Genomic DNA, 24,180 nt, shown 5'->3' with positions numbered 1-24,180 from the left:
GGCGGGCCGGAGGCGGGGGCGGCGGCGGGGGGGGCGGCGCGGGGCTCCATCTTCCTCCGTGCGGCGGAGCCGGCGGGACGGCGGGGCACCATGGCTGTCGGTATAGGAAGTGTCTTTTTTTTTTTACCTTCCCCCCCTCGCTTTATTTTTTTTTTTTTTATATCCCTCATCCCTCCCTTTCCACCCCCCCGTTCCCTCTCCAAAACACCTCAAAACCCCCCGAAACCCCCCTCACACGCGGGGGCAAGCGGGAAAAGGGGGACCTTCACACACTCCCCCCTTCCCCCCCCGCCCCCGCGCTGCTTTTTATTCATTTTTCATCTAAATCAATATTTTAAAAAAATTTCCCTCCTTTTTTCCCCCCCTCACCGCCCCCCCCTTCCCCCTCCCCTCAGCCCTGCAGAACATGGCGTCCCCGTCCTAGCGTTTTAAAAATAAGCCGGGGCTGCCATTTTTGTTTGCCTTTTGTCTGCGAATTTTAATAAAAACGTCTGAGAATGTGGGAGAGGCGGCGGATGGAGGGGGGTTGGGGGGAGCACCCAGCCGGCCCACCCCCCCTTCCCCAAACCCCCCCTTCCACCCCCATCCCCCGGCCTTTTTGTCTGGCAAACCCCCCCCCCCCCTCCGCAAATCCCCTCCCAGGTTGAGGATTTCAACTTCACTTAACCAAACTTCGCCTTTTTCCACCTCTTTTTTTTTTTTTTTTTTTTCATTATTATCATCATTATTCCACCAACCCCCCTCCAAGCAGGAAGAAGAAGGAAAAGAGAGGAAAAAAAAGGGGGGAAAAGAGGGGGGGGGGACATCGAGGAAAATACCCATTTACCAGGATTTTCCCTTTTTCTTTCCCTCTGGATGGTCTAATGGAAAAGTTAATTGCAGCCGAACGTACCTATTTTTGTGGATGTTGCATGTTTTTGGAGGGGGGGGTTTTGCTTTTTTAATGCATTCTTGGCTTTTTTTCTGACTTTTTTTGCTTACAGGAGGTGGCAGAAGCAGCGCAGGGGCTGAATATTATCATTGCCATCATCATAATCACCATTATTATAATTTTCACCATTTTAATTCCTTTTCTCCTTCCTCTTCTCCTCCTTTTCTTCGCTGTTTTCTGCATTAACTGGTTTTGTCTAGAAAAGTGGTCTCGCTGGCTGGAAGGTCTAATGGAGGGGGGGAGATATTTTTTTCATGGCGTTTTTGGCAGGAATGCGGCAGCTTTAGCGAGGGACCCAAATTTCTGTGGCTGTGTCCCAGAGGTCTGTCTGTCCCTCTCCAACATATATTTAGCCATATACTATTTATACATCCATAATCTCCCGGCCACGTCGGGGGGCCTGGGGGGGGAGCTTAGAGCCGGCGTGGCCACGGTGATGGATTTGAACCCAGGAATGATGAATTCGATGATTTTGATTTCTTTTTCTCCCTTCAAGGTTGGAGGATGCTCCTTGTTGGGTTATTTTTTCTCCCCCCAAGCCTGCGGTCCTTCGGATAGCAGCCGGGTTTTTTAACCTGGGGAGGATGGAGCAGGTGAAAGCGGCTTCGAGCCCGAGGCCTTTGAGATTATAAAGTGATATTTTAGCCGAGAGGTAAAAAAAGTTTTTTTAAGTCCCTCACGGCGTGCGATTTGCCGAGAGGCGGAGGGTCCAGGGCAAGGGGATGGATTTCACCCCCACTTTTCCAGCCAGCTCCCCATCCCTCAGCTTTCCCAACAGCTCAGGGGGCGAGCGGGGCTATAAAAAAAAAAAAAAAAACAAACCCACTATTTTTTATTTTTATTTTTTTTGTTTTGTTTTTATTTTCCTTTTTTTTTTTGTTGTTTTCTCTCTATTTTCAGGCAAAACCCCACGTTCCCACGGGTCGGGTAGGTCGGAGCCGCTTCGCTTTTGTTCCTCCGCTGTGGGATCTCGCGCGCCGGGGGCTGGCGGGGGGTTCGGGGTGTGTGAAGTTGTCCTCCTCCTTGTCCCCCCGTAGAAAAACGCCCCACGTGCAGCACCCGGTCTCAGCTAGAGCTGGAGATGGACGCGGATAAGGGGAAGCAACGCCAGTACTCGCAGAGGTGGGCATGATGGCTGGATGGAGGGGGGATCGCAGGGAGGAAAAAGAAAGAAAAAAAAAAAAAACAAAAAAAACCCAAAAAAACCCGCTGCTTTTATACGTTCGCAGCTTAAAATAGCACCTAATGCAACGGTGTGCATGCATGGGATTATGTGTGTGTGCTTGTGGAAAAAATATGTATGTGCACACCAGAATGCAGGTATTATATGTGTGTGTGTGTATTTCTGTATAAGTGGGGGTATGGTGTTTTTTTGGGGTGTTTTGGGGGTGTGAGGGACTCCTTGTTTACCCCCTCTGCAGAGAGGGGACCCCACTCCCAGCTTATGTGTGACCCCCTTGATATTTCCCTTTTAAGCGATGTGCCTTTATATGCATAAAATAATAATGTTCACCCTCAACCCCCCCCACACCTTCTGCTTTTTCCCTTAAAAATGTGGATTTTGGCTCGTTGGGCACGATGTCAGGACAAGTGCATGTTGGATTCGGTGCTCTCACTGCCTCCTCAGGGTGATCCCCTGCCTGTGCCTCGGTTTCCCTGCGTGCTGTCACCCAGGAGTGACCCCCCTGTGCTGCTGGGGGTGGGCATTGGCCCCTGGCTGATTTGTGGTGCTGCCTTTGCCTTGCAGGGTGCCTGGCTGGTCTCTTTTGGGGGGGTATTTGAGGTTTGGGGGAGCAGGGCCCCCTCAGGCTGGGGAGCGGTGTGTTTTGTGGGGCATGTGTGCCCTGTGTCTGGTGTGTCACCTCGTGGGCTCTGGGTCTCCCTGCGGGCTGTCCCCGTGTCCCCTCTGCTGGGTCACTGGACCCAAACTGTGGATTTGGGGTCACACCGCCTTGGCCCCCATCTTTTGGGAGTGTTGCCACCCTGGTTTCCCCCTGCTCCACCCCTGAGTTGGGGTCTCCAGCGTGGCTTTGCCTCCCCTCCCGCTTACCACTGGTGCTTGGTTCCTCACGCTGCCCCGTGCACCCCTTTTCCTGCACGGGGACCCTCGGTGCAGGCTGGGGGCTCGTTTTGGGTTGGTTTTGCTGGAAATGCAGAAGGAGAAGCCCCAGCCCAGGGCCCTCCGGGGGGCGGAAGCCGGGGGTTTAATTGGTTCCATCTTGGGTGAATTCTTGTGGCGTGCAGGCCACCCCCTCCCCGAGCCACAGGGGGCTCGCCCGGCGTTCCTGCTTCGCAGCCATGCCTGCCTCTGCCCCCTTGGCCTTGGGGTGAGTCCTTCTGGGCAGGAGGGATGTGTGCTCCCTGAGCATGGTGCTAGGTGCTGGTTGGCTTTGGGATGCAGGTTTTGTGGACGGGCACTTGCTTTCCCTCCAAAACTCCTCCTGCTCCAGGTGAACCCCAGGGAAACTTGTTCTTAAGAGGGGACAGTGACCACGGCCTTGTGTTTTGGGGGGGGGAAACTGAGGCATGGTGGAAGGCAGAGCTGGGTTCCCCGGCCCAGGGAGCATCCCTGGTGTGTGTGGGCTGTGTTGGGAAGGGCGTGCTGGGGTTTGGTGGGGAGTGCTCAGGGTACATCCATGCCCCGGCTCGGTTCTCCCCCGTGCGCCGTCTGTGGCCGCCGCCGGCTCTCCTGCACTCGCCGCTTGCCATGGGGGGTGGGACCTGTGCCCCGATGCTCTTGCTGGGACACTTGGGGACACCAAACTCGCTGTCTTGCTCGGTCGAGGACACGTTTAGCTACCAAGTGCTGCTCTGATCACCCCGAATCCCTCCCCTCTCCTCCCAGACCCCCCTCACTTTCAGGCTGTACCAGGTTGGTGGTCGCTCACCGGTCCCTGGGAGCTGCCCCTTTTCTCCCGGCGGTGGCGTGAAAAGAAATCTCTTGTTTCTTTTTATTTCAGCGAAGGCGAGACAGAGAGGGCTGCCAAGGTAGAGGCGTTCCCTAGAGAACTGTAGCTTGACTTAGCGGCAGTTGGGTAGGAAGTTGGAAGGCTCTAGTGAGCTCGTGCCCACCCGTGCCATCATCTACCTCCCATCAATCTGGAGCCTCAGCGACACGTCTCCCCAGGCAGCTGCGCCCACCTGGCTCCAGAGGCCACCCTGTGAGTACCAACCACCGACCCCGACGGCCCTGGCATTGCTGCCACCGCCCCCGCTGTCCCCTCGCCACCACCCCCAGCCCTGGCTTGCCGGCTTCTCCCGCTCTTCCCTCCCCGTGGGTGTGCAGGCCAGGAGGATTTTGGTCTCTTTTTAGGGTGCTGCTGCTGCTGCTTCCCCTCCTCGGCCCGGCTGAGCGGTGATGCCGGGTGCTGTGCTGTTCTGGGGAGTTTGGGTTTCAGCCCCGTGGTTTTTGGGGCTCTGTGCATCTTTCCTGCTTGCTCTTCCCACATCCCTCTCTTCTGGCTGGGCTGCTTGGGTCTCCACCATGCTTTGGGCACCCACCTTGTCTCTGGGGATGACCTTTGGCAGCCCCTCAGCAGCCAAATCTGGTGCCTGTGGAGGATGTCAGGGGCTCTTCCCACCATGGTTTGGACCACAGGACCCCACGCCACTGGAGATGTTACCCAAGAGATGCCCAGCCAAAAAACTGGGGGGGCACAGAGAGCCCTACCACCCCCTGTGCCCTGCAGAGCTGGGGGGAGACGTGCCGCAGCATTCCCTACCCTTCATCATTTCCATTTTAATGGATTTTCTTTTTTTTTTTCCACCTTTGCTGCATGTCAGCTTCCATTTTTCATAGTTAGCTGAGAATAGAGAAAAAGGGAGTTTATATATATATATATACTTTTTTTTTCCATCTGCCTTCTTCCCCCTCCCACTCCGTTTCCCAGCCCCAGAGAAGGGGACGCCGCTCCCGACAGAGAAACACTGCACAATTTGTAACATTAAATCGGGACAGGAACAGGGATTTTTAGAATTATTTTGGCAACGCCGACCATTTCTTCCCTCTTGTTCATCCAGCTCCGAGTGTGGCGGTTTTGCAAATAATTTCTCATTTCTTTAGTAAGCCCTCCTCAGGTGGGGGTGGGGAAGCACGTGATATTTGTGCTTTTCTCCCCAGAATACCCTTTGTGCCTTTCCAGCTTTGCAGGAAGGATCTTGGGACTGGTGTAGGGTTGGTGCTGTGTCCTGGTGACGGTTTGGGGGCCACGCTGGTGGCTTTGATCTGTCTGGGTGCTGCTGCTGGCTCCACTGGAGCCCAGCGTGCTGTCGGGACAGGGAGAGGGATGGACAGATGGACGGATGGGAAGGACAGAGGTCACGGGGCACCTGCTGAGATGGGGGATCAGCTCCAAAAAACCCTTTTCTAATCATAGCTCCAGTTTCCTGTTTTCCCACGGCTGCTCCGGGGTGGGTGGGGGATTGCTGCCGGGGTGCTTGGTCCTGCCTGGGGGGCTCAGAGCCCTCCTGCTCCCTGCCTGTCTCTGTACAAGGGATTCCCTGCTGCCAGCTCTGCTTTTTCTCCCTGGTTCCTGGTGTCCAGCCCCTCATGCTGGCACTGGCATCCCTCATCCCGTGCCCATCATCCCAAGAGATCTATATGTGTGTACATATACACACACAACACGTAGCCAGTGGGTAAATGCACGCTGTGGGCGGCCTGTGGGTACATATATAATTACACAAAGGAGCTGGCAGTGGCTGCATCCATGCTTGGGAAGGTGCATTTAACATGCCCAGCGAATTCCTGTTCTGTGGCTCCCCCTGTGCCACTGGGATCTGGACCTGCTGTCACTTCCAAACCCTAAAATCGGTGCTTGAGCAGGGGAGGTGACCTGGAGTGGTTCAAGACTTGGGAAGGGGAATTCCCAGAGCTGATGCCCGGGTGGTGTCCTGGACAGTCTGTGGTGTTGAGAAATTGCTCCCATTCTTGATACCCTGGAACAGAGCTCGTCCTGTGCCAGGCTGCTCTGTAGCACAAGGGGCTGGTGGTTCCTCCCTCCCTGCCTTGGTTTCCTCCCCAAAATGGGCATGGTCCATCCCACAGCTTCTTCAGGGTAGCTGCTGTTATGTTACATCTGGTGGAACAGAATTTCCTTTCTCTGCCTGCTGCCCACCTGCCTGTGGGGAGCTCAGAGTGTGTGTGAACCCTGGGGCAGCAAGTGTGAGGAGGAAGAGGAGGAAAGCTCATCATCCCCAAATCCTGCCAGCCCCCAGAGCTTCTGGGGATGCACTTTGCTGGAGGCATTGCTCTAGTTTCTCCTGGATTCCTTGCCATGGCCTGGTTTATTTTGAGCCAGAGCTCCTGTGGGACCCTCTCCCACACATCCCATCAGGATCCTACAGATGCTTACCCTCATGCCCCATAATGGGATTTGCTGGGATGGTGATGCCTGGTTGATGCCATGGGCTGCTCTGATGGAATCATCCTCTTGCTGCCTCCTTCCAGCTGTTTCCCATTACCCAAAGATGGATTTAGGATGAGTTTTCCCAACACCTTCAAGTGTCTCCATAAATCTCCCAGCCCTGCTGGTTCCTGGTGTTCCTGTTGAGCTGCTCTGGGTGTCACAGGCACTTCACTTGGCTTTGGAGGGGGATTTTAGGGGATTCAGCTGGGATTGCTGTTGGCTTTAGTGTGCTGCTGTGCTTGTTCTCTCCCATGGCAGTGTCCCATCCACCTCCAATTCCTTCCTGGATGGGACAAATGCTTCCAGAGCTTGGGAGACTTGGGGCTTTTCCCAAATTTCAGCTTCCTCCTTTTCCATGTAGTGTCCTAGTGCACTCACCAGTGTTTTGTGGTCTTTGGGCAGGCAGGTGCTTGGTGTCCCCCTGATCCTACAGGAATTTTCATCAGGGAAGATGCTCGGGGGGGGGGTTCCCCAGTCCTGCCCCCCTCACCAGCTCCCTGCCTTTGCTCAGAGTCTGGGTCTTGCTTCTTGGGGGGGTGATGGTTTGTTTTGGGGGGTTCAAGGTGGAAGGGCAGGGGGATGATGTCCCATAACCGCGCCCCTCTCTCCCCAGGATGGCGGAGCCTCGCTTCAACAACCCCTACTTCTGGCCGCCCCCGCCCACCATGCCCAGCCAGGTAGGACCTCTGCACTGGGGTTCTGGGGGGAGGGAGGGTGAATGGGTGTGGAGAACGCTGAGGGGGAGGCTGGGAGTGCCAGGGATCCCAGTTCCTCTGCCCTCACCCACCCGTGTGCCTTCTCCCCCCTCAGCTGGACAACCTGGTCCTCATCAACAAGATCAAGGAGCAGTTGATGGCGGAGAAGATCCGCCCCCCTCACCTGCCTCCCACCTCGGTGGCCTCGCAGCAGCCCCTCCTGGTGCCCCCCTCTCCTGCTGAGAGCAGCCAGTCCATCATGTCCCTGCCAAAGCTGCAGCAGGTGCCAGGGCTGCACCCCCAGGCCGTGCCCCAGCCTGACGTGGCCCTGCACGCCCGGCCGGCCACCAGCACCGTCACAGGTACCGTGACACTGCTCCTGCCACTTTGGGGGCAGAGGGTGGTGTGGGTCCCCTCAGAACTAACGCTCTGTCACGTTGCCCACCAGGGTTGGGGCTGCATCCCGTGCGCCGGCCGTCAGCACCTCGGAATCCAGCCCGGGAACAGGGACCACCACCCCCTCGACCCCCACCTCCACCAGCCAGAGCCGCCTCATCGCCTCCTCGCCCACCCTAATCTCAGGAATCACCAGCCCCCCCCTCCTCGACTCCATCAAGACAATCCAGGGCCACGGCTTGCTGGGGGCGCCCAAGGCCGAGCGGGGCCGCAAGAAGATCAAGGCGGAAAACCCCTCGGGGCCGCCGGTGCTGGTGGTGCCCTACCCCATCCTGGCCTCGGGGGAGACGGCCAAAGAGGGGAAGACGTACAGGTAGGCACCCCCCCGCCCGCTGCGGGGGCCGGGGGCCGTGGCGGGAGCCCCCCACCCCAGCCCGGTCCCTGCGGGGTTCTCCCCACACCCTCCAGGTGTAAGGTCTGCCCCTTGACGTTCTTCACCAAGTCGGAGATGCAGATCCACTCCAAGTCGCACACGGAGGCCAAGCCCACAAGTGCCCCCACTGCTCCAAGTCCTTCGCCAACGCCTCCTACCTGGCCCAGCACCTGCGCATCCACCTGGGCGTCAAACCCTACCACTGCTCCTACTGTGAGAAGTCCTTCCGCCAGCTCTCCCACCTCCAGCAGCACACCCGGTGAGGGCCCCGCCCAGGGGCTGGGGACGCTCGGTCCTGCTGCCAGGGAGGGGCACCCACACCCAGCAGTCTCTCCTGACATCCTTTATGGCCCTGCTCTGCTTGTTGGTCCTGCTGCCATCATCTCCATCATCATCATCCCCCATCATCTCCAGCACTTTGTCTCCACCACACTCCTCACTCCCACTTATGGATTCCCCCCACACTGGCTGTCCCCATTGCCTTTATCATCTCCACCACACTCGTCATTGTCAGCACTTCCGTGCTCATCATCTCCACTACCTTCATCATCCCACCATGCCAGTCTGACAGCACAGCCCTCATTATCCCCCCTGTGCCTCAACATTTCCACCACCTCCATTGTCTCCACTACCTTCCTTCCAACCACATTCACCATGCTCATCATCTTCATTACCTTTATTGCCCCCACCATGCTCAGCCATCTCCACTGTGCTTTTTCCCACAACTTTCTTCATCCCACCACCTTCAGCTGTCCCCACCATGTCATCTGTCCACACATGCCAGTCCATCTCCTCCACACTCACTGGTTTCCAGCTCTTCCATCCTCTCCCAATCCCCATCTCTCAGCCCCGTGTCTCCCCCCTTATGCCCTGTCACCTCCTGGGGCACAGATGTCACTGTGCCACTGTAACCCTGTGACAGTGTTCACAGAGGTCTTAGGATGAGGGAAGAGGATCTGACTCCATGTTCAGAAGGCTTGATTATTATTTTATGATATATATTACCATTAAAACTATACTAAAAGAATAGAAGAAAGGATTTCCTCAGAAGGCTGGCTAAGAATAGAAAAAGAAGGAATGATAAGCAAAGGCTTGTGGCTCAGAGTCTGAGCCAGCTGACTGATTGGCCATTAATTAGAAACAATCATGAGACCAATCACAGATGCACCTGTTGCATTCCACAGCAGCAGATAACCAATGTTCACATTTTGTTCCTGAGGCCTCTCAGCTTCCTTCTAAGCAAAGGATTTTTCATAAAACATATCTGTGACATAACCCCCCCACCCCATGTCTCCCCCCCTTCTCCTGTGTCACCTGCTGGGGCACAGATGTCGCTGTGCCCACTGTAACCCCCCGCTCCAGTGTGGGATTGGCCCTGGTGGTGGAAGGGGAGGTGACAATGACAACAATGGTGTGTCCCCAGAATCCACACCGGCGACAGACCCTACAAGTGCCCGCACCCCGGCTGCGAGAAGGCCTTCACCCAGCTCTCCAACCTCCAGGTGGGTGTGTGGGGGGACCCAGGGCAGGGGGCACGGGCTCACCGTGGTCCCCCCCGTGACTCCCCGTGTCCCCTCAGTCCCACCAGCGCCAGCACAACAAGGACAAGCCCTACAAGTGCCCCAACTGCTACCGGGCGTACACGGACTCGGCCTCGCTGCAGATCCACCTGTCTGCGCACGCCATCAAGCACGCCAAGGCCTATTGCTGCAGCATGTGCGGCCGTGCCTACACCTCGGTGAGCACGGGGGATGCCCCCAGAGGTGCCCAGAGCCCCCAGCCCCCCCGCTCACCCACCCTGTGTGTGCCCTCCCCCACAGGAGACCTATCTGATGAAGCACATGTCCAAACACACGGTGGTGGAGCACCTGGTCAGCCAGCACTCGCCGCAGCGGACGGAGTCACCCGGCATTCCCGTACGGATCTCCCTCATCTAGGCAGGGAGGGGACAGCACCCCCCCAGCGTGAGGAGGAGGAAGAGGAGAGGGAGGAGGAAGAGGAGGAGGACGAGGAGGAGGAGGAGGAGGACGAGACCCCCCAGCGCCGCGGGCCGCGCCCGGGCCGTGCTCCTGCCCGGCTCCCGCAGGTTTGGTGACATCCAAAGACGGTTTCAGAGCACTTTGAATCTCTGCGGTTTGGTTTCCTTTTTGGGGGAGGAGGGGCAGTGGGGTTTGGGGGTGTCCCCCCTGCCAGGCCCCACCCCCCATTTTTTGGATACAAATATATATATATATATATATATTTATTGGCCAAGAACTTGGTGCTGCTAAAAAGACCAGAAATTCACCCCAAAAACGAACCGTGGATGGAGCAAAAAGCAGCTGGGGCGAGGGGGGGAGAAAATCCCACCCCCACCCCCCCCACAGACTCTGGGCCCAAGCACCTCCATTTGGGGTTGATTTTTAACCATTTTGGGGGTTTTTTTGTGTTCTTTTGGGGTCCCTTTCGAGGGCGAAGCCGCGGGCAGAGCTGCGTCCCCCCGGTGCCGGCCCCCCCATTCCGCAGCCCCAGTTTTGGGGGGTCTGGGGGGTCCCCCTGCTTTGCCTTGTGCCTGCCTGTACATACCCCCTGTATAGAGCTGGGGGGCTCTCCCCCCAAACTCATCTATATTCTGTACTTTTTGGTTCATTTTGGATATTAACTGTGTTATTTTTTATACACTTTTTAAGCCTTAACTCAGCGTTTCTTTGGGGTTTTTTGTTGTTTTTTTTGTTTTTTTTTTTTTCAGGGTGTTTTATTTACCTTTTATTAATTTTTAACCCCTCTGTTATTTTTTATCCCCCCTTATTATTTTTCCCCTTATTTTTTACCCCCCCATTATTTCTCCCCTCAATGTTGTACGATATCAATATTGTAACCTTTTTTGTCAGCATGTTAATACTGTGTAAATATGCCTCTTATACACTTAGCCCCCCCCTTTTTTCTCCCCTTGCCCCAAATTTTGGGGCTTTTTTATTTTCCTCGCTGCCCAGCCAGGCCAGGCCTCCCTAGAGCTAGTTGGTACCTTATTAAAAAAGGGAAAAAAAAAGAAAAAAAAAAAAGGAAAAAGAGGAGAAAATGGACAAAAAGTTGCCCCTGTTGTTGCCGCCCCCATCCTGCATTGTGGTTCCTGGAGAAGCTGGGCAGGCCACGGCCTCACAGTGTGGAAAAGGAATGAAACCCCCCCAGCCCAGCCCCTTTCCAAAAAAAGAGAATAAAAGAGAACCAAAAAAAAAAAAAAAAGACCAGAACGGGAATTAATGAAACTGGGGGGTTGTGGTTGTGGGGGAGGGGACTCCCCTGTGGGGACATCTGGGGACACAGGGGGGGCCTGGTCCCTGTGGGGCTGCAGCAGGGCAGGGGGAAGCTGAGGGGGAATTGTCCCCAATTTCCACAGGGACAGGGGTGGCACAGGGCTCCTGGTCCTGCTGGGGGTGTGGGTGACCCACGGTGGGGACACCTCAGCATGGCCACAGCTCTGGGGACAGGTCACTGTGCCACCACTGCTGGGGACATTTCACTGCAGCCTGGGACACCTCACCATGGCCACAGCTCTGGTGAAACCTCACTGTGGCCACCTGGGGACCCTCCAGGACCCTGTCACCACCTCCAGGCACACCTCATGGTGGCCACAGCTCTGGGCTCGGACATGTCACAGTGGGCACCATCTCCATGGCCACCAGCTCCAAGGATATGTCACCACTGTGGCCACAGCTTTGGGGACACCTCACCATTGTTCTTATCCGTGGTTGGGACACTCTTATCAACACCAGTGCTTGGGGACACTGCACCATGGCTGTGTCACTGCCACCAGCTCTGGGGACACCTCAGTACAGATGCTACATCCAGTGATGAGCTCCAGGGATGTCACAGCCCCGGGACAGCTCCAGGGACAGGCCACCACCTCCCACCCCAGTGACCTGGGGACCCTGTGTCCCCCTAAGCCCTGGGGGTCACCTGGAGGTGTGGAGGGTGCCACTGTCACCACAGTGATGTCCCCACCTCCCAGCTGGGGGCAGGAGGGATGCCCAGGTCACACAAAATGTCCCCACAGAAGTCCCACCACCCTCGGTGGCATTGGACACATCCCTTAGTTTAGAACAGAAATTTGGAGGTGGGAAGTGAAGAAAACTGGGAGAGTCCCAGGTTTGATTTTTTTTTTTCAGTGTTTATTAAAAACAAAAACAAAAAAACAGGAAAGGGGGGGTGGGACCATGTGTGGTTTTTTTTCAATTTTTTTTTTCCTTTTCTTTTCTTAAAAAGATCGTGCTGGCTGAGGGGGGGAGTGGGGGGGTCCTTACCTGCCTGGGGGGGGACCCCCACCACTGTCCTCTGCTCGGGCACCCCCAAACCCAGCCCAGAGTGTGGGGGGGGGGCGTGTGTGTGAACGGGGGGGGTGACGCCTCCTCCGCGCCCCCCACACCTCTCCCTGACCCCTTTTGGGGGGCGTCCAAACCTCCCCAATCCCAGCTGGGGGAGGGAGCACACGTTAAGGCAACAACCGTCCTGCTTGGCTCTGCTCACCTGGGGGGGACACGGGGGGGGACACGCGGGGACCCCCCCTCCCTGCTGGAGAAGGGGGGGGTGACCCCCCAAAGCTGGGTGAGGGGTGGGGGGGGGCTCTAGAGCTACGGGCTATTTACACCCCCCGGGGGGGGCAGGGGGGGCGGGGTGTGCTCACAAGTGTCTCCCCCCCTTTGCCCCCTCCCCGGGGCCGCACTGGGGGGGTCAGGGGTCCCCTGGGGGAAGTTGGGGTGCCCTCCCTCCCCTCAGGAGTCCTTGAGCATGTTGATGCGGGCGTAGATCTTGAGGGCCGGGCCCAGCTTGATGTTCATGGTGCTCATGAGATGATCCTCCTTGAGCAGCAGCAGCGCCTGCCCGTCGATCTCCTGCGTCCTGAACTCCTCGGCGATCTCCTGGCAGCCTGTGGGGAGGGGCAGCGTCAGCAAAGCCTCTCACAGCCCCCAAAAACACACCCAGAGGCTGCTCTGGGCTTGAATCCCCCTCATAATCCCCAAAAATACACCCAGGGGCTTCTGTGGGCTTGAATCCCCCTCATAATCCCCAAAAATACACCCAGGGGCTTCTCTGGGCTTGAATCCCCCTCATAATTCCCCAAAAATACACTCAGGAGCTTCTCTGGGCTTGAATCCCCCTCATAATCCCCAAAAATACACCCAGGGGCTGCTCTGGGCTTGAATCCTCCTCACAGCCCCCAAAAATACACCCAGGGGCTTCTCTGGGCTTGAATCCCCCTCACAGCCCCCAAAAATAAACCCAGGGGCTGCTCTGGGCTTGAATCCCCCTCATAATCCCCAAAAATACACTCAGGAGCTTCTCTGGGCTTGAATCCCCCTCACAGCCCCCAACAATACACCCAGGGGCTCCTCTGGCCTTGAATCCCCCTCATAGCCCCCAAAAACACACCCAGAGGCTTCTCTGGGCTTGAATCCCCCTCATAATTCCCCAAAAATACACTCAGGGACTTGAATCCCCCAAAAATCTTATTTAAGGAGTTATCATATGTAAATGGCTTCCTCCAATTATTCTTTAGGTTTATTTTTAAGGCCCCCTGCCCCCTCCCAAAATATTAATGGGTTTGTGAGTAGAATCCATCACCCCCACCCCAAATATTTATAGGGTTATCTGTGAGTAAATCATCCCCCAAAAACAAAAAAACAGCAAATCATCCCCCAAAAATTTATGGGATTAACTGTTTGTAAATCCTACTCTAAAATAAATCTCTCCCCAAAACCCCAACTTTGGGGTTGTCCTTGAGTAGATCAACACATCCTGAGGGACACAAATCCTCCCAAAACCACAGCGCTGGGTGTCTCTGGGTAGATCCCCGCCCATCCCAGGACATTCCTCAATCTTGAGTAGATCCCTCCTTGAACACATCATGAGGAACTCAAATCCTCCCAAAGCCACACTGCTGGGTATCTGTGGGTAGATCCCTGCCCATCCCTCAATCTTGAGCAGATTCCCCCATGAACACATCCTGAGGAACACAAATCCTCCCAAAACTTCAGCACTGGCTATCTGTGGGTAGATCCCACCCATCCCAGGGCATTCCTCAATCTTGAGCAGATTCCCCCATCATGAACACATTCTGAGGGATACAAATCCTCCCAAAACCTCAGCACTGGCTATCTGTGGGTAGATCCCCGCCCATCCCTCAATCTTGAGCAGATTCCCCTATGAACACATCCCGAGGAACACAAATCCTCCCAAAGCCACACTGCTGGGTATCTGTGGGTAGATCCCACCCATCCCAGGACATTCCTCAATCTTGAGCAGATTCCCCCATGAACGCATCCTGAGGAACACAAATCCTCCCAAAATTGGGTATCTGTGGGTAGATCCCCGCCCATCCCAGGGCATTCCTCAATCTTGAGCAGATTCCCCCATGAACACATCCTGAGGAACACAAATCCTCCCAAAACTTCAGCACTGGCTGGCTGTGGGTAGATCCCCGCCCATTCCTCAATCTTGAGCAGATTCCCCCATGAACACCTCCCGAGGAACTCAAATCCTCCCAAAACTGGCTATCTGTGGGTAGATCCCCGCCCATCCCCGGGCATTCCTCACCCGGCAGTGAGCGGATGAACTCGTAAACGTCCTCCACGTTCCACTTGCTGGGCTCGCTGGGCAGGAAGCGGTGGCCGAGGCCGGGCAGGTCGCGCTCGGGCAGCTCCATGTCCCGCAGCTCCAGCTCCCGCTCCCCCTGCCGGCGCCGCGACGTGGAGGAGCTGGCCGAGATGGGCGACAGCGGCTCCTCGTAGCTGGAGTTGTCCGAGCAGCGGCTGGAATCCTCCTGGCTGTGGTTGAGCTGCAACGACGCCGTCACCGACCCCGCTGGGACAGACCCCGGGGGCTGCGGGGGCAGTGCTGGCCTCAGCACCGGCCCCGTGTCACCAACATTCAGGGACAAACCCCAGCCTCAGCACCCACCACACGTTCCCAACACTCAGGGACAAACCCCAGGCTCGGCATCTGCCCGATGTCATCAACATTCAGGGACAAACCCCAGCCTCAGCACCCACCCCGTGCTCCCAAAATTCAGGGACAAGCCCCAGGCTGAGCACCTGCCCGATGTCACCAAAACTCAGGGACAAACCCCAGGCTCAGCACCTGCCCCACCTCACCAAAACTCAGGGACAAACCCACCCCATGTCCCCCCAGCTGAGGGCAAAACCCGGCCTCAGTGCCCACCCTGTGCCCCCAAAGCCAGGGACAACCCAAGGCTTGGAGCCCACCCAAAACTGGGGACAAATGCCAGCCCCAAGGCCAAACCCAGCTGGGGACAAGCCCTGCCCTCAGTGCCCACCCTGTGTCTCCATAACTGGGGGTAAATCCTGTGCTCAGTGCCCACCCTGTGTCCCCATAACTGGGGGTAAATCCTGTGCTCAGTGCCCACCCTGTGCCCCCAAAGTCAGGGACACACCCAAAGCTTGGAGCCCACCCATAACTGGGGACAAATCCCAGCCCCAAGGCCAAACTTGAGAGGGGACAAACTCTGCCCTCAGTGCCCACCCTGTGTCCCCATAACTGGGGTAAATCCTGCACCCAGCGCCCACTCTGTGTCCCCATAACTGGGGGTAAATCCTGTGCTCAGCGCCCACCCTGTGCCCCCAAACTCAGGACACACCCAAGGCTTGGAGCCCACCCAAAACTGGGACAAATGCCAGCCCCAGGGCCAAGCCCTGCCCTCAGTGCCCATCTCGTGTCCCCTCACCTGTTTCTTGCTGTCCTTGCTCAGGGGGGGCAGGCTCCCCTTGCAGCTGCGGCGCCGCCCGTGGGGGGGCCCTCCCGGTTTCTGCAGCTTGCTGCGGTCGGGGTGGAACAGCCCCACCCTCTTGGTGCAGCCCACGTTGTACCTGCACGGAGCAGGGGCGTGAGGGGTCCCCACCCCACTGGGGGAACTCTGGGGGTACCTCTGCCCCACCAAAGAGGAGGGCAAGGCTGGATTTTGGGGTTACCACAACCCCAAGCAGGTGGATTTTGGGGTTACCTCTCCCACGCTGAATGGATTTTCAGGTTGCCTTTACCCTGGCAGGTAATTTCTGGGGCTACCTCCACTCTTGTCAAGGGTTTTGGGGTACCTCTACTCCACTGAAGAGGGTACAGATGGGTTTTGGGGTTACATCTGCTGTGTCAGGTGAGTTTTGGGGTTGCCTCTACCCTGGCTGAGTGGATTTTGGGGCTACCTCTATCCGGCTGTGGAGGGGCTGAGCAGATTTTGGGGTTACCTCTACCCTGCCATGAAGGGACAGCATGGATTTTGGGGTTACCTCTACGCCAGCAAGGAGGGATTGTTGGGTGGGTTTTGGGGTTACCTCTACCCTATCAAGGAGGGGTTGGGTGGGTTTTGGGGTTACCTCTACTCCAGCAAACAGGGGTGGGTTTTGGGGTTACCTCTATTCCAGCAAGCAGGGGTTGTGTGGGTTTTGGGCTTGGGTGGGTTTTGGGGTTACCTCTGCCCCAGCAAGGAGGGTTGTGTGGGTTTTGGGGTTACATCTATGCAGCAAGGAGGGATTGGGTGGGTTTTAAGGGTTATTTCTACCCTAACAAGGAGGGTTTGGGTGGGTTTTGGGGTTACCTCTGCCCCAGCAAGGAAGGGTTGGGTGGGTTTTGGGGTTACCTCTTGGCACAGGCCATGGAGCAGAAGCGCTTGGAGCGCTTGAACTTGTAGGCGAAGTCAACGCGGCCGCAGAGCTCACACTTCAACTTGGGGGGGTTCCCCTCCTCTTTGGATTCTGGGGGGCGTGGAGGGACACCCAGAGAGAGAAACCAGCCAGCTCAGCCGGGGGGGCGCTCGGGGGGATCTCGGGGTTCAGGGGGGATCCCAGGGCCCGGGCGCTACCTTGCAGGTACGGCTCCTCCATGTCCGAGTCGGTGGTGGTGGTGTTGTCCTGTGCTGGCAGCTTGTCTGGCAGCAGCTCCTGTGCATACTGCTTGTGCAGGGCCCCCACCAGCAGCGAGGAGCGGCCCACCTGTGCAACACACCCGGCTGCACCTGTGCCCCAGGGAGCCCTGAGGGTGCCCACGGGGCTGGCACGGCCCATCCCACCCCTCACACCCAGGGACGGGGTGAGGACAGGTACCAGGGACAGCTCTGCACCTCCCTGGGTGACAAGGGTGGGGATTTGGGGTCCAGCTGTTGTTGGGAGTGACCCATTCCTGACCCCTCAAATCCAGGAGCAAGGATAAGGAGAGGAGGGTACATTACCAAGAATGATTCTACCCCTTCCTGGCTGCTGAAGTGCTCAATAACACAGGCAAAGGTTTGGGGGTTCATCATTGTCAAAGTGACCCACTCCCAATCCCCAAATCCCAACGCCCCTTTCCCAATCCCTCAGCTCCAGGTATGATACTGGAACAGCTCTGTCTCTTCCCACATGATGGAAATGCTCAATAAGATGGGTGAGGATTTGGGGACTCAGGATTGGGCATCCCATTCCCAACCCCACCTTCCCAACCTCTCAGCTCCAGGAATGTTACTGGAACAGCTCTGTCTCTTCTCAGATGATGGAAATGCTCAATGAGATGGGTGAGGATTTGGGGACTCATAATTGTCTGGGCATCCCATTCCCAGCCCCCCAGATCCCAACCCCACCTTCCCAGTCTCTCAGCTCCAGGAATGTTACTGGAACAGCTCCGTCTTTTCCTCAATGCTCAATAACATGGGTGAGGATTTGGGGGCTCATGATTGTCTGGGCATCCCATTCCCAGCCCCTCTTCCCAATTTCCCACATCCAGGAACAAGGACAGGTGCAGGGGATGCATTACTGGAATGGCTCAGCCCCGTCCTGCACAATAAGGAACTCAAAAATGTGAAGATTTGGGGATTCACAGCAATGTGGATGCCCCATTCCCAAAACCCCAAATTCAGGAATGAGGGTGCACAGAGATATACATTACTGGGAATGATTCTGCCCCTTCCTGGATGATGTCCTCGATGAAATGGGTGAGAATTTGGGGCTTCACAGTGCTGGGTGCTCCATTCCCAACCTCCCAAATCCAGGGCAGGGACATTGGGATACATTACTGGGAAGGGCTCAGCCCCTTCCCAGATGACAAAACACTCGGTAACAGGATAAACCACAGGGATAAACCACAGAGAGCACCGGGAGCAGCTCAGCCCTTTCCCGAATGACAAACACTCGGTAACGGGATAAACCACGGGGATAAACCACGGAGTGCACCGGGAGCAGCTCAGCCCTTTCCGAGATGACAAAACACTCGGTAACGGGATAAACCACAGGGATAAACCACGGAGAGCACCGGGAGCAGCTCAGCCCGTTCCCGGATGACGAAGCAGGGATGGATTTGGGGGTTCAGGCCTGACCGTGTGCCCCATTCCCCCCACCCAAAGGCCAGCCCCGGCCCCGGTAGATTGGGATACGTTACCGGGAAGGGCTCGGCGCCCTCCTGGATGACGAAGCCCTCGATGACGTGCGTGAGGATCTGGGGTTTCACGATGGCCTGGGGCGGTTTGTTCTCACCATTGTGGGGGGCGGCGCCGGCGACGGTGGCGGCAGCGCTGCCGGAGCCCGAGGTCATCCCGGGAATGCGGGGCTGCGCATGGAGGCGCTCGGGGGGCTCTGGGGACAGCGGGGCACACGCGGTGAGCGGTGAGCGGCGAGGGGCGGGCGCTGACGCCGCCGCTGACGCGGGGCCGCGATTTCCATACAGCTGGAACGGGGAGCAGCTGCTGCCGCTCCCAGCGCCGCCCAGCCGGCCCCGGGGGGTGCCAAAGGGGGGAAAGGGCCCCCAAAATACCCGCGGGGCTCCGGGCACAGCCGCAGAGCGCGGAAGGAGCGGGGCAGCCCCGGCGCGGCGCTGGGAGGCACCGGCCAGGCCGCGGCTGCCCCGGCGGGGCTCGGTGCGCGGCGGAAAGCCCCGATGTGCCCCAGAAAGGCCCCAACAGGGCTCGATCCGGCCCGGAAAGCGCCGATGTGCCCCAGCACAGCCCAGAGAGGCCCGAACCGCCCCCTCAGGCCGCGGCACATCCCGGTACCGCCGGGCAGGGCCCGATCTGCGCCCGCGAGATCCCAGCACAGCCCCGCGGAGCCCGCTGGCCCCGGCCCAGCCCGCCCGGCCCCGCTCCTCTCCAGGCCGCCCTGGGCCGCGCGGACCCCGGCACCCCCATCACCTTTGTCCGGCGGCGGCGGCGGCTCCCGCTGCCCCCGCCCCTCCCTCGCCCGGGCCGCGGGGCCGGACCGGGGCCGGGGGCGGATGCGGAAGTGAGGTCAGAGCCGCCGCCGCCGCCGCCCCGGGCCGGGCCTGGCCGCCGCGGTCGGCGCTCACTCACCGGGCGCTCAGCGGGTCGGGGGGGCCATGGCGGGGGGCCCGGGCCGGGGCTGCGGCGGGAGCGGCGCCGGGAGCGGGGCCAGGGCCGAGCGGGGACAAAGGCGGCGGCGGGGGCGGCGCCTGCCGCGGCCACGCCCCCGCGCGCCCATTGGCGGGCGCTGCCGCCGCGCGCGCCCGGAGCCTCGGACACGCCCACCCCAACAAGGCGCCTCCTCCCGCGCCCCCGCCATGGGGGGCGGGGCCTCGCTCCATAGGGGGCGGGACTGCACGGGCGTGGCCACGCCCCCACATCGGTTGCACCCTGACGCAGCAGGGCGGAGCCTCCAGACGTGGCCACGCCCCCAGCCCGCGCGCCACGGCCGCGCCTACAGAAAGGGGCGGGGCTTTAGCGCTCTGTGCATGAGCGTGGCGCGCATGCGCCCCCTAGCGGCAGCGGCGGGCGCCGCACCCGGCCCGCAGGCCCGGGCTCAGCAAGCGCCCCTCAGCGCTGCCCGAGCTCCCCTCAGGGCTCCCGCAGCTCTGCCCGAGCTCCCCTCAGTGATCCCGCAGCGCTGCCCGAGCTCCCCTCAGGGCTCCCGCAGCTCTGCCCGAGCTCCCCTCAGTGATCCCGCAGCTCTGCCCGAGCTCCCGCAGCGCTGCCCGAGCTCCCCTCAGGGCTCCCGCAGCTCTGTCCGGCCTCACCGGCCCCCGCTGCATGCGGGCTCGGGGTGCAGCACCCCGCGAGTGGGTGCCCGTGGGAGCGGGGCGGGCGCTTACCGTGCGTGAGGGGCCGCTCGCCCTCGGGGGTGTCGGGGCCCGGGGGGGCGGCGGGCGGCGAGAGGGCGGGGGGCTGCGGCGGGGCGGCAGGCGGGCTCTCGGCGCTCCTCGGCACGGGCAGCGGGTCCCGGCGGGCGCCCTCGGGGACCCCGAGGGACGGCTGTGGCGGCAGGGACACGCGTGGGGCAGGGTCAGGTGTGCACACGCACGTGCGGGGCTCGGGGCAGGTGTGGGTGCGGGTGGCACGGGGACATGCGCCTGCACGACTGGAGGGTGCACACTGTCCATGGGTCACACAAGCACGTGCCTGGAGCAGGCATGCACATGCACACACGTGTGTCACAGATGGGCACGCGTGTACAGACACACCTGATCTGCATTTGCACATGTGTGCGAGGAGCCCGTACACACCTCCACAAACACACACGTGCACGGGGCTGACATGAGTGTCACACACATGCACAGGCCAGACACACATGCGTCAAGCACAGGTGCACACACACGCCAGGCAAGCACATCTGCACTTGTGTGCACACACATGCAGGGAGCAGACACATGCACATATGCACACATGCACGTGCATGCATCTGGCAAAGCTGTGCACACACACGTGTGTGGGTCCAGGACACACATACAAGATCAAACACATGCACACACACATGGATCAGCCACATGCTCCTCCTGTCACAGCACCAGGTACACACGGCCACCAAAGTGCCATGGATGGGGCAAACCTGTGCACAGCTGTGCATGGAGCAGGCACACATGCAGCGTGCCCTGAGCACGCACACCTGGACACTGATGTGACAGCTGGGTCCCCATGCACATTTCAGGAACACACGTGTGTGCAGGGACTGCACACTTGCACACCCACACACGTGTGCACACAGCTGACACCCAGCACCCCCCACTCCCACTCCCGTGCCCCCATTCCTCCTTCCCTCCCTCCACCAAGGGGCTTGGGGGACCCTCACTGTGAGGGTTTGGGGGGAGGCTTGGGGATGTGTGGGGGCCCCTCCTGATGCAGGTTTGGGGGAGATGTTTGGGGACCCCTCCTGATGCAGGTTTGGGGGGATGTTTGGGGGTCCCTCCTGATGCAGGTTTGGGGGGATGTTTGGGGGCCCCTCACTGTGAGGGTTTGGGGGGAGGCTTGTGAAGGCTTTGGGGGTTGTGTGGGGGCCCCTGATGATGAAGGTTTGGGGGGAGATGTGGGGGCCCCTCACCGTGGGGCCGGCGGGCTGCAGCTGCAGGATGACAGCCGAGGCGTGCTGGAACTTGCGGGGGGCAGCGTGGCAGCCGGGGTGCCCGTTGGGGGGGCCGCCCTCGCCCCCCGCCCCCTGGGGCACCCCCGTTTTGGGCTGGGGGCCCGGGCCGGGGCTGGCAGGGGGCAGGGGCTGGAGCTGGGGGGTGCTGGGGGGGCCCGAGGGAGGCTGCCCACGGGGGCCCAGCTGCTGCTGCTGCTGCTGGATGACGAACTGCTGCTGCTGCTGCTGCTGCGGCGGCGGCTGCGGCTGCATCGGCTTCGGCGGCTGCTGCAGGAACTGGGGGGGCTGCAGCGGGGCGTAGGCTGTGGGGACAGCAACGGGGACAGAGATGCCCCTGAGCACCACGGGACCCCCCCCCAGCAGGCTGCTCACTCTGTGTCTGTTCCCTCTGGTGCCCTCGGACAACGAGCTCTGCCAGCTCTTGCTGCTCATGTGGGAAGCTGCACTCAGGTGTCCCCAATTTTGGGAGCCATGGCAGTGCAGCACCCCAGGCTCCAGCACTCCACGGAGTCCCCTGGCTCACACCCTGACTGCCCCAGCCCCCTGGGATCCTATGGGTGCTGAGACCCTCCCGAGCGGGGCCCAGTGAGGGGATGGAGGTCCCAAACACAGACAGTGACAGCGGCAGGACACACCAGCGTGGGCCACCACTGGTGTCAGAGCGAACAGCCCGTGACTCCCCAGCACCCCGGGGTGTCCCTCCCCGGAGCAGCCCCTTACCTGGGGTGACGAGCGGGTGGGTGGCAGCGGGGGCGGCGCTGCGGGCCAGGCCATGGGCGCGGCCCTCGTGCCCCTCGGCCTTTTTGAGGTGCTCGGCGGGGGGCTCGGGCGGGGGCCCCCGGGGAGGGCCAGCCCGGGGAGGGGCACCCCCGGGGGGCTTCATGGCCAGGGCAGGGAGGTGGGGGCCGGCGGGGCGCAGGGCCAGGCTGTGCACCTGCAACGGCAGCGGGTCAGGGGTGCCGGGGCAGGCTCTGGGGGCTGCCGGGGGTGGGGACACTCACCTGAGGGGTGCTGGGTGGTGGGGCGGGTGGCGGGGCCGGCGGAGGGGCCGGCGCAGGGCTCTCGGGCCGGACAGCGCTGACGGGGCCCGTGGGTGTGAAGATGAGCTGGGGACAGGGAGAGTGGGTGCACGGCTCACCGTGTCAGGGGTGGCACACCCTGTGTGTGTCCCTCCTCTGTGCCCCTACAGGGTGGCACATGGGTATCTCTCTATCTATGTAGGGTAGGAACAGTGTGGGGGAGGGCACCCTATAGGGTCCCAACGTCCCCCCAAAGGCAAAGAGCACCTGCTTGAGTACCCCCAGTGGAGGTCTGGGTGCCCTGTGGGGTCTGGGCATCCCAGTGGGATGGGGTTCACCCTATATAGGGGCTGAATTCCCACAGCTGAGTGAAGGCACCCCATGAAGTCTACACACCCCACAGCAGGGTGACAGGCACCCTGTGGGGTCCTTGGACCCCCAGGCGGGTGGGGGGCACCCCATAGACTCTGAGCACCCTACGGATTCCCCATGGGTCCCAGGCATGCCATGCAATGAGCACCCCTCCAGTGTCACAGCCACGTGCCCTTTGTGGGTCCCGTCACCCCACAACAGGATGATGGGCACCCCAATGGTCCTGGGTGCAGCCCCACCCTTACCATCTGTGCCCGCAGGTACATCTGGGCCTGGCTGGCGGTGAGGGCGGGCGAGGCAGTGTTGCCCAGCAGCACGGCCTGCTGAGCGATGCCCGACGCGCCGGGCCCCACGCTCTGCGCCCGGTTCAGCAGCTGCGCCGCCGCCGGCGACGTCGCCAGGTTGATCTGCAACGGGCACCAGGACAAGGTCGGGGTGCTGGCACGGGTGGGCACGGTGGGTGGGTGGGTGCCAGAGGCCGAGGGACTCACCGTGGGCTGCTGCGCCGGGGCGGGCTGGGTGCCGTTGCCCCCCGAGGAGCCGCTTTGCCGGTTCGCCGCCAGGCTCGCCTTGGGGGAGAGCCGAGGGTGAGGGCTGTGCCAGCCCCGAGCCACCCCCCGTGCCCACGGGGCGCCCGTACCTGCTGCACGGCGGCCAGGCTCTGGAGCTGGGCGCTGGTGAGGTGCTGCTGCTGGAGCGCGGCCGTCTGCAGCATGAGGTGCTGCTGCTGAGCCGCGTACATCTGCTGCAGGTACTGCGCCGCCGTGTTGGGCTGCCGGTGCAGCGCCTGCTGGATCACCTTTGGGGAGGAAATGTGGCCACGACCCCCCCGGTGCCCCCCAGCCCCCGGGTGCCCCCAGCCCCGTACCTGCACGGTCTGGCGGTCGGGGATGCCGCTGTAGACGGAGATCTGGGGCCCGGCGGGGCGCGCGGCCGCGCTGCTGGCGGGCGCCGGGGCCGCGCTGCCGGTGCTGCTGGCGGGCGCCGGGGCCGGGAGCTGCTCATTCTCCATGGCGGGGCCGGGCCGGGCCGGTGGAACGGGGTCAGACTAGAGCTGGGGAGGAGAAGACAGTGAGGGGAACCATCGTGCTGCAAGCACAGAGGAGGAGGAGGAAGAATGATGGGAGACCCTGTGCTCATCCTCCTCCACTAAAGTAAGGTCAGCGCCCCAGGGAAAATGGGGAAAGGGAGCACGGACAGAACAGAGGAAGGAAAGGACAGGAGGAAGGCTGGAAGGCAGAGAGATGGAGGGGAGGAGGTAGGGATGGACAGAAGGATGGCCTGGAGGAAGAGAGGGATGAAGGGATAGACAGGAAAGGAAATGAGGAATGGAGGGAAGTAGGAAAGAGATGGATGGGGAGAAGGAAATGAGGGAAGGAGAGGAAGGAAAGAGAGAAACCAAGGGAGTTATGGAACTAGGAAAGGGTGGAAGGATGGAAGGACAGAGAGAATGACAAACAGGAGAGGGAAAGTGACAAATGGAAGGATGGATGGGCAAAAAGGAACATAGAGGGGAGGAGGCAGGATGGACATAAGGACAGAGAGAAGTAAGTAAGGAAGGAGAGACAAGAAGGACAGGAAATAGAAAAGGAAGGAGAGGTCAAGGATGG

At 59.9% G+C, this 24,180-nt stretch overlaps 2 protein-coding genes across 2 annotated transcripts; one reads left to right on the top strand and one right to left on the bottom strand.

The window, feature by feature from the left end:
• The first annotated feature begins 751 nt into the window (after positions 1 to 751).
• Positions 752 to 10,911, top strand: ZNF362 (zinc finger protein 362). The gene is given in 12 exon segments (XM_063176859.1): positions 752 to 1,389; positions 1,392 to 1,427; positions 1,832 to 1,858; positions 1,969 to 2,053; positions 6,953 to 7,016; positions 7,150 to 7,399; positions 7,485 to 7,803; positions 7,899 to 7,972; positions 7,975 to 8,122; positions 9,287 to 9,365; positions 9,443 to 9,601; positions 9,684 to 10,911. Coding segments are annotated over 12 exon segments (1,587 nt in total). The 5' UTR covers positions 752 to 1,160; the 3' UTR covers positions 9,801 to 10,911.
• Positions 10,912 to 12,030: 1,119 nt separating this feature from the next.
• On the bottom strand, positions 12,031 to 23,615 carry PHC2 (polyhomeotic homolog 2). Its single transcript, XM_063176709.1, has 17 exons — positions 23,439 to 23,615; positions 23,211 to 23,369; positions 23,062 to 23,139; positions 22,816 to 22,977; positions 22,181 to 22,285; positions 21,900 to 22,113; positions 20,889 to 21,481; positions 20,124 to 20,180; positions 19,915 to 20,074; positions 19,160 to 19,523; positions 19,001 to 19,098; positions 18,256 to 18,449; positions 16,709 to 16,838; positions 16,487 to 16,601; positions 15,581 to 15,722; positions 14,434 to 14,719; positions 12,031 to 12,766 (listed from the first exon to the last, which is right to left on the bottom strand). Exons 1-17 carry the CDS (start codon positions 23,580 to 23,582, stop codon positions 12,612 to 12,614), a joined length of 3,156 nt encoding a protein of 1,051 aa, XP_063032779.1. The 5' UTR covers positions 23,583 to 23,615; the 3' UTR covers positions 12,031 to 12,611.
• Between the last annotated feature and the right edge of the window lie 565 nt (positions 23,616 to 24,180).

This window comes from Melospiza melodia, chromosome 26 (genome assembly GCF_035770615.1).
Source record: "Melospiza melodia melodia isolate bMelMel2 chromosome 26, bMelMel2.pri, whole genome shotgun sequence".
Classification (NCBI taxonomy): Eukaryota; Metazoa; Chordata; class Aves; order Passeriformes; family Passerellidae; genus Melospiza; species Melospiza melodia.
This window is presented reverse-complemented; position numbering and strand designations above follow the sequence as displayed.

What these genes read in the sequence shown, in the direction of transcription:
- PHC2 (XM_063176709.1), bottom strand. Translation starts at nt 23,582, where the DNA reads ATGGAGAATGAGCAGCTCCCGGCCCCGGCGCCCGCCAGCAGCACCGGC. An exon ending in CCGACCGCCAGACCGTGCAG is followed by an intron (nt 23,370 to 23,438) that starts GTACGGGGCTGG and finishes TCCTCCCCAAAG; the next exon opens with GTGATCCAGCAGGCGCTGCA. An exon ending in CCCCGGCGCAGCAGCCCACG is followed by an intron (nt 22,978 to 23,061) that starts GTGAGTCCCTCG and finishes TGCCCGTTGCAG; the next exon opens with ATCAACCTGGCGACGTCGCC.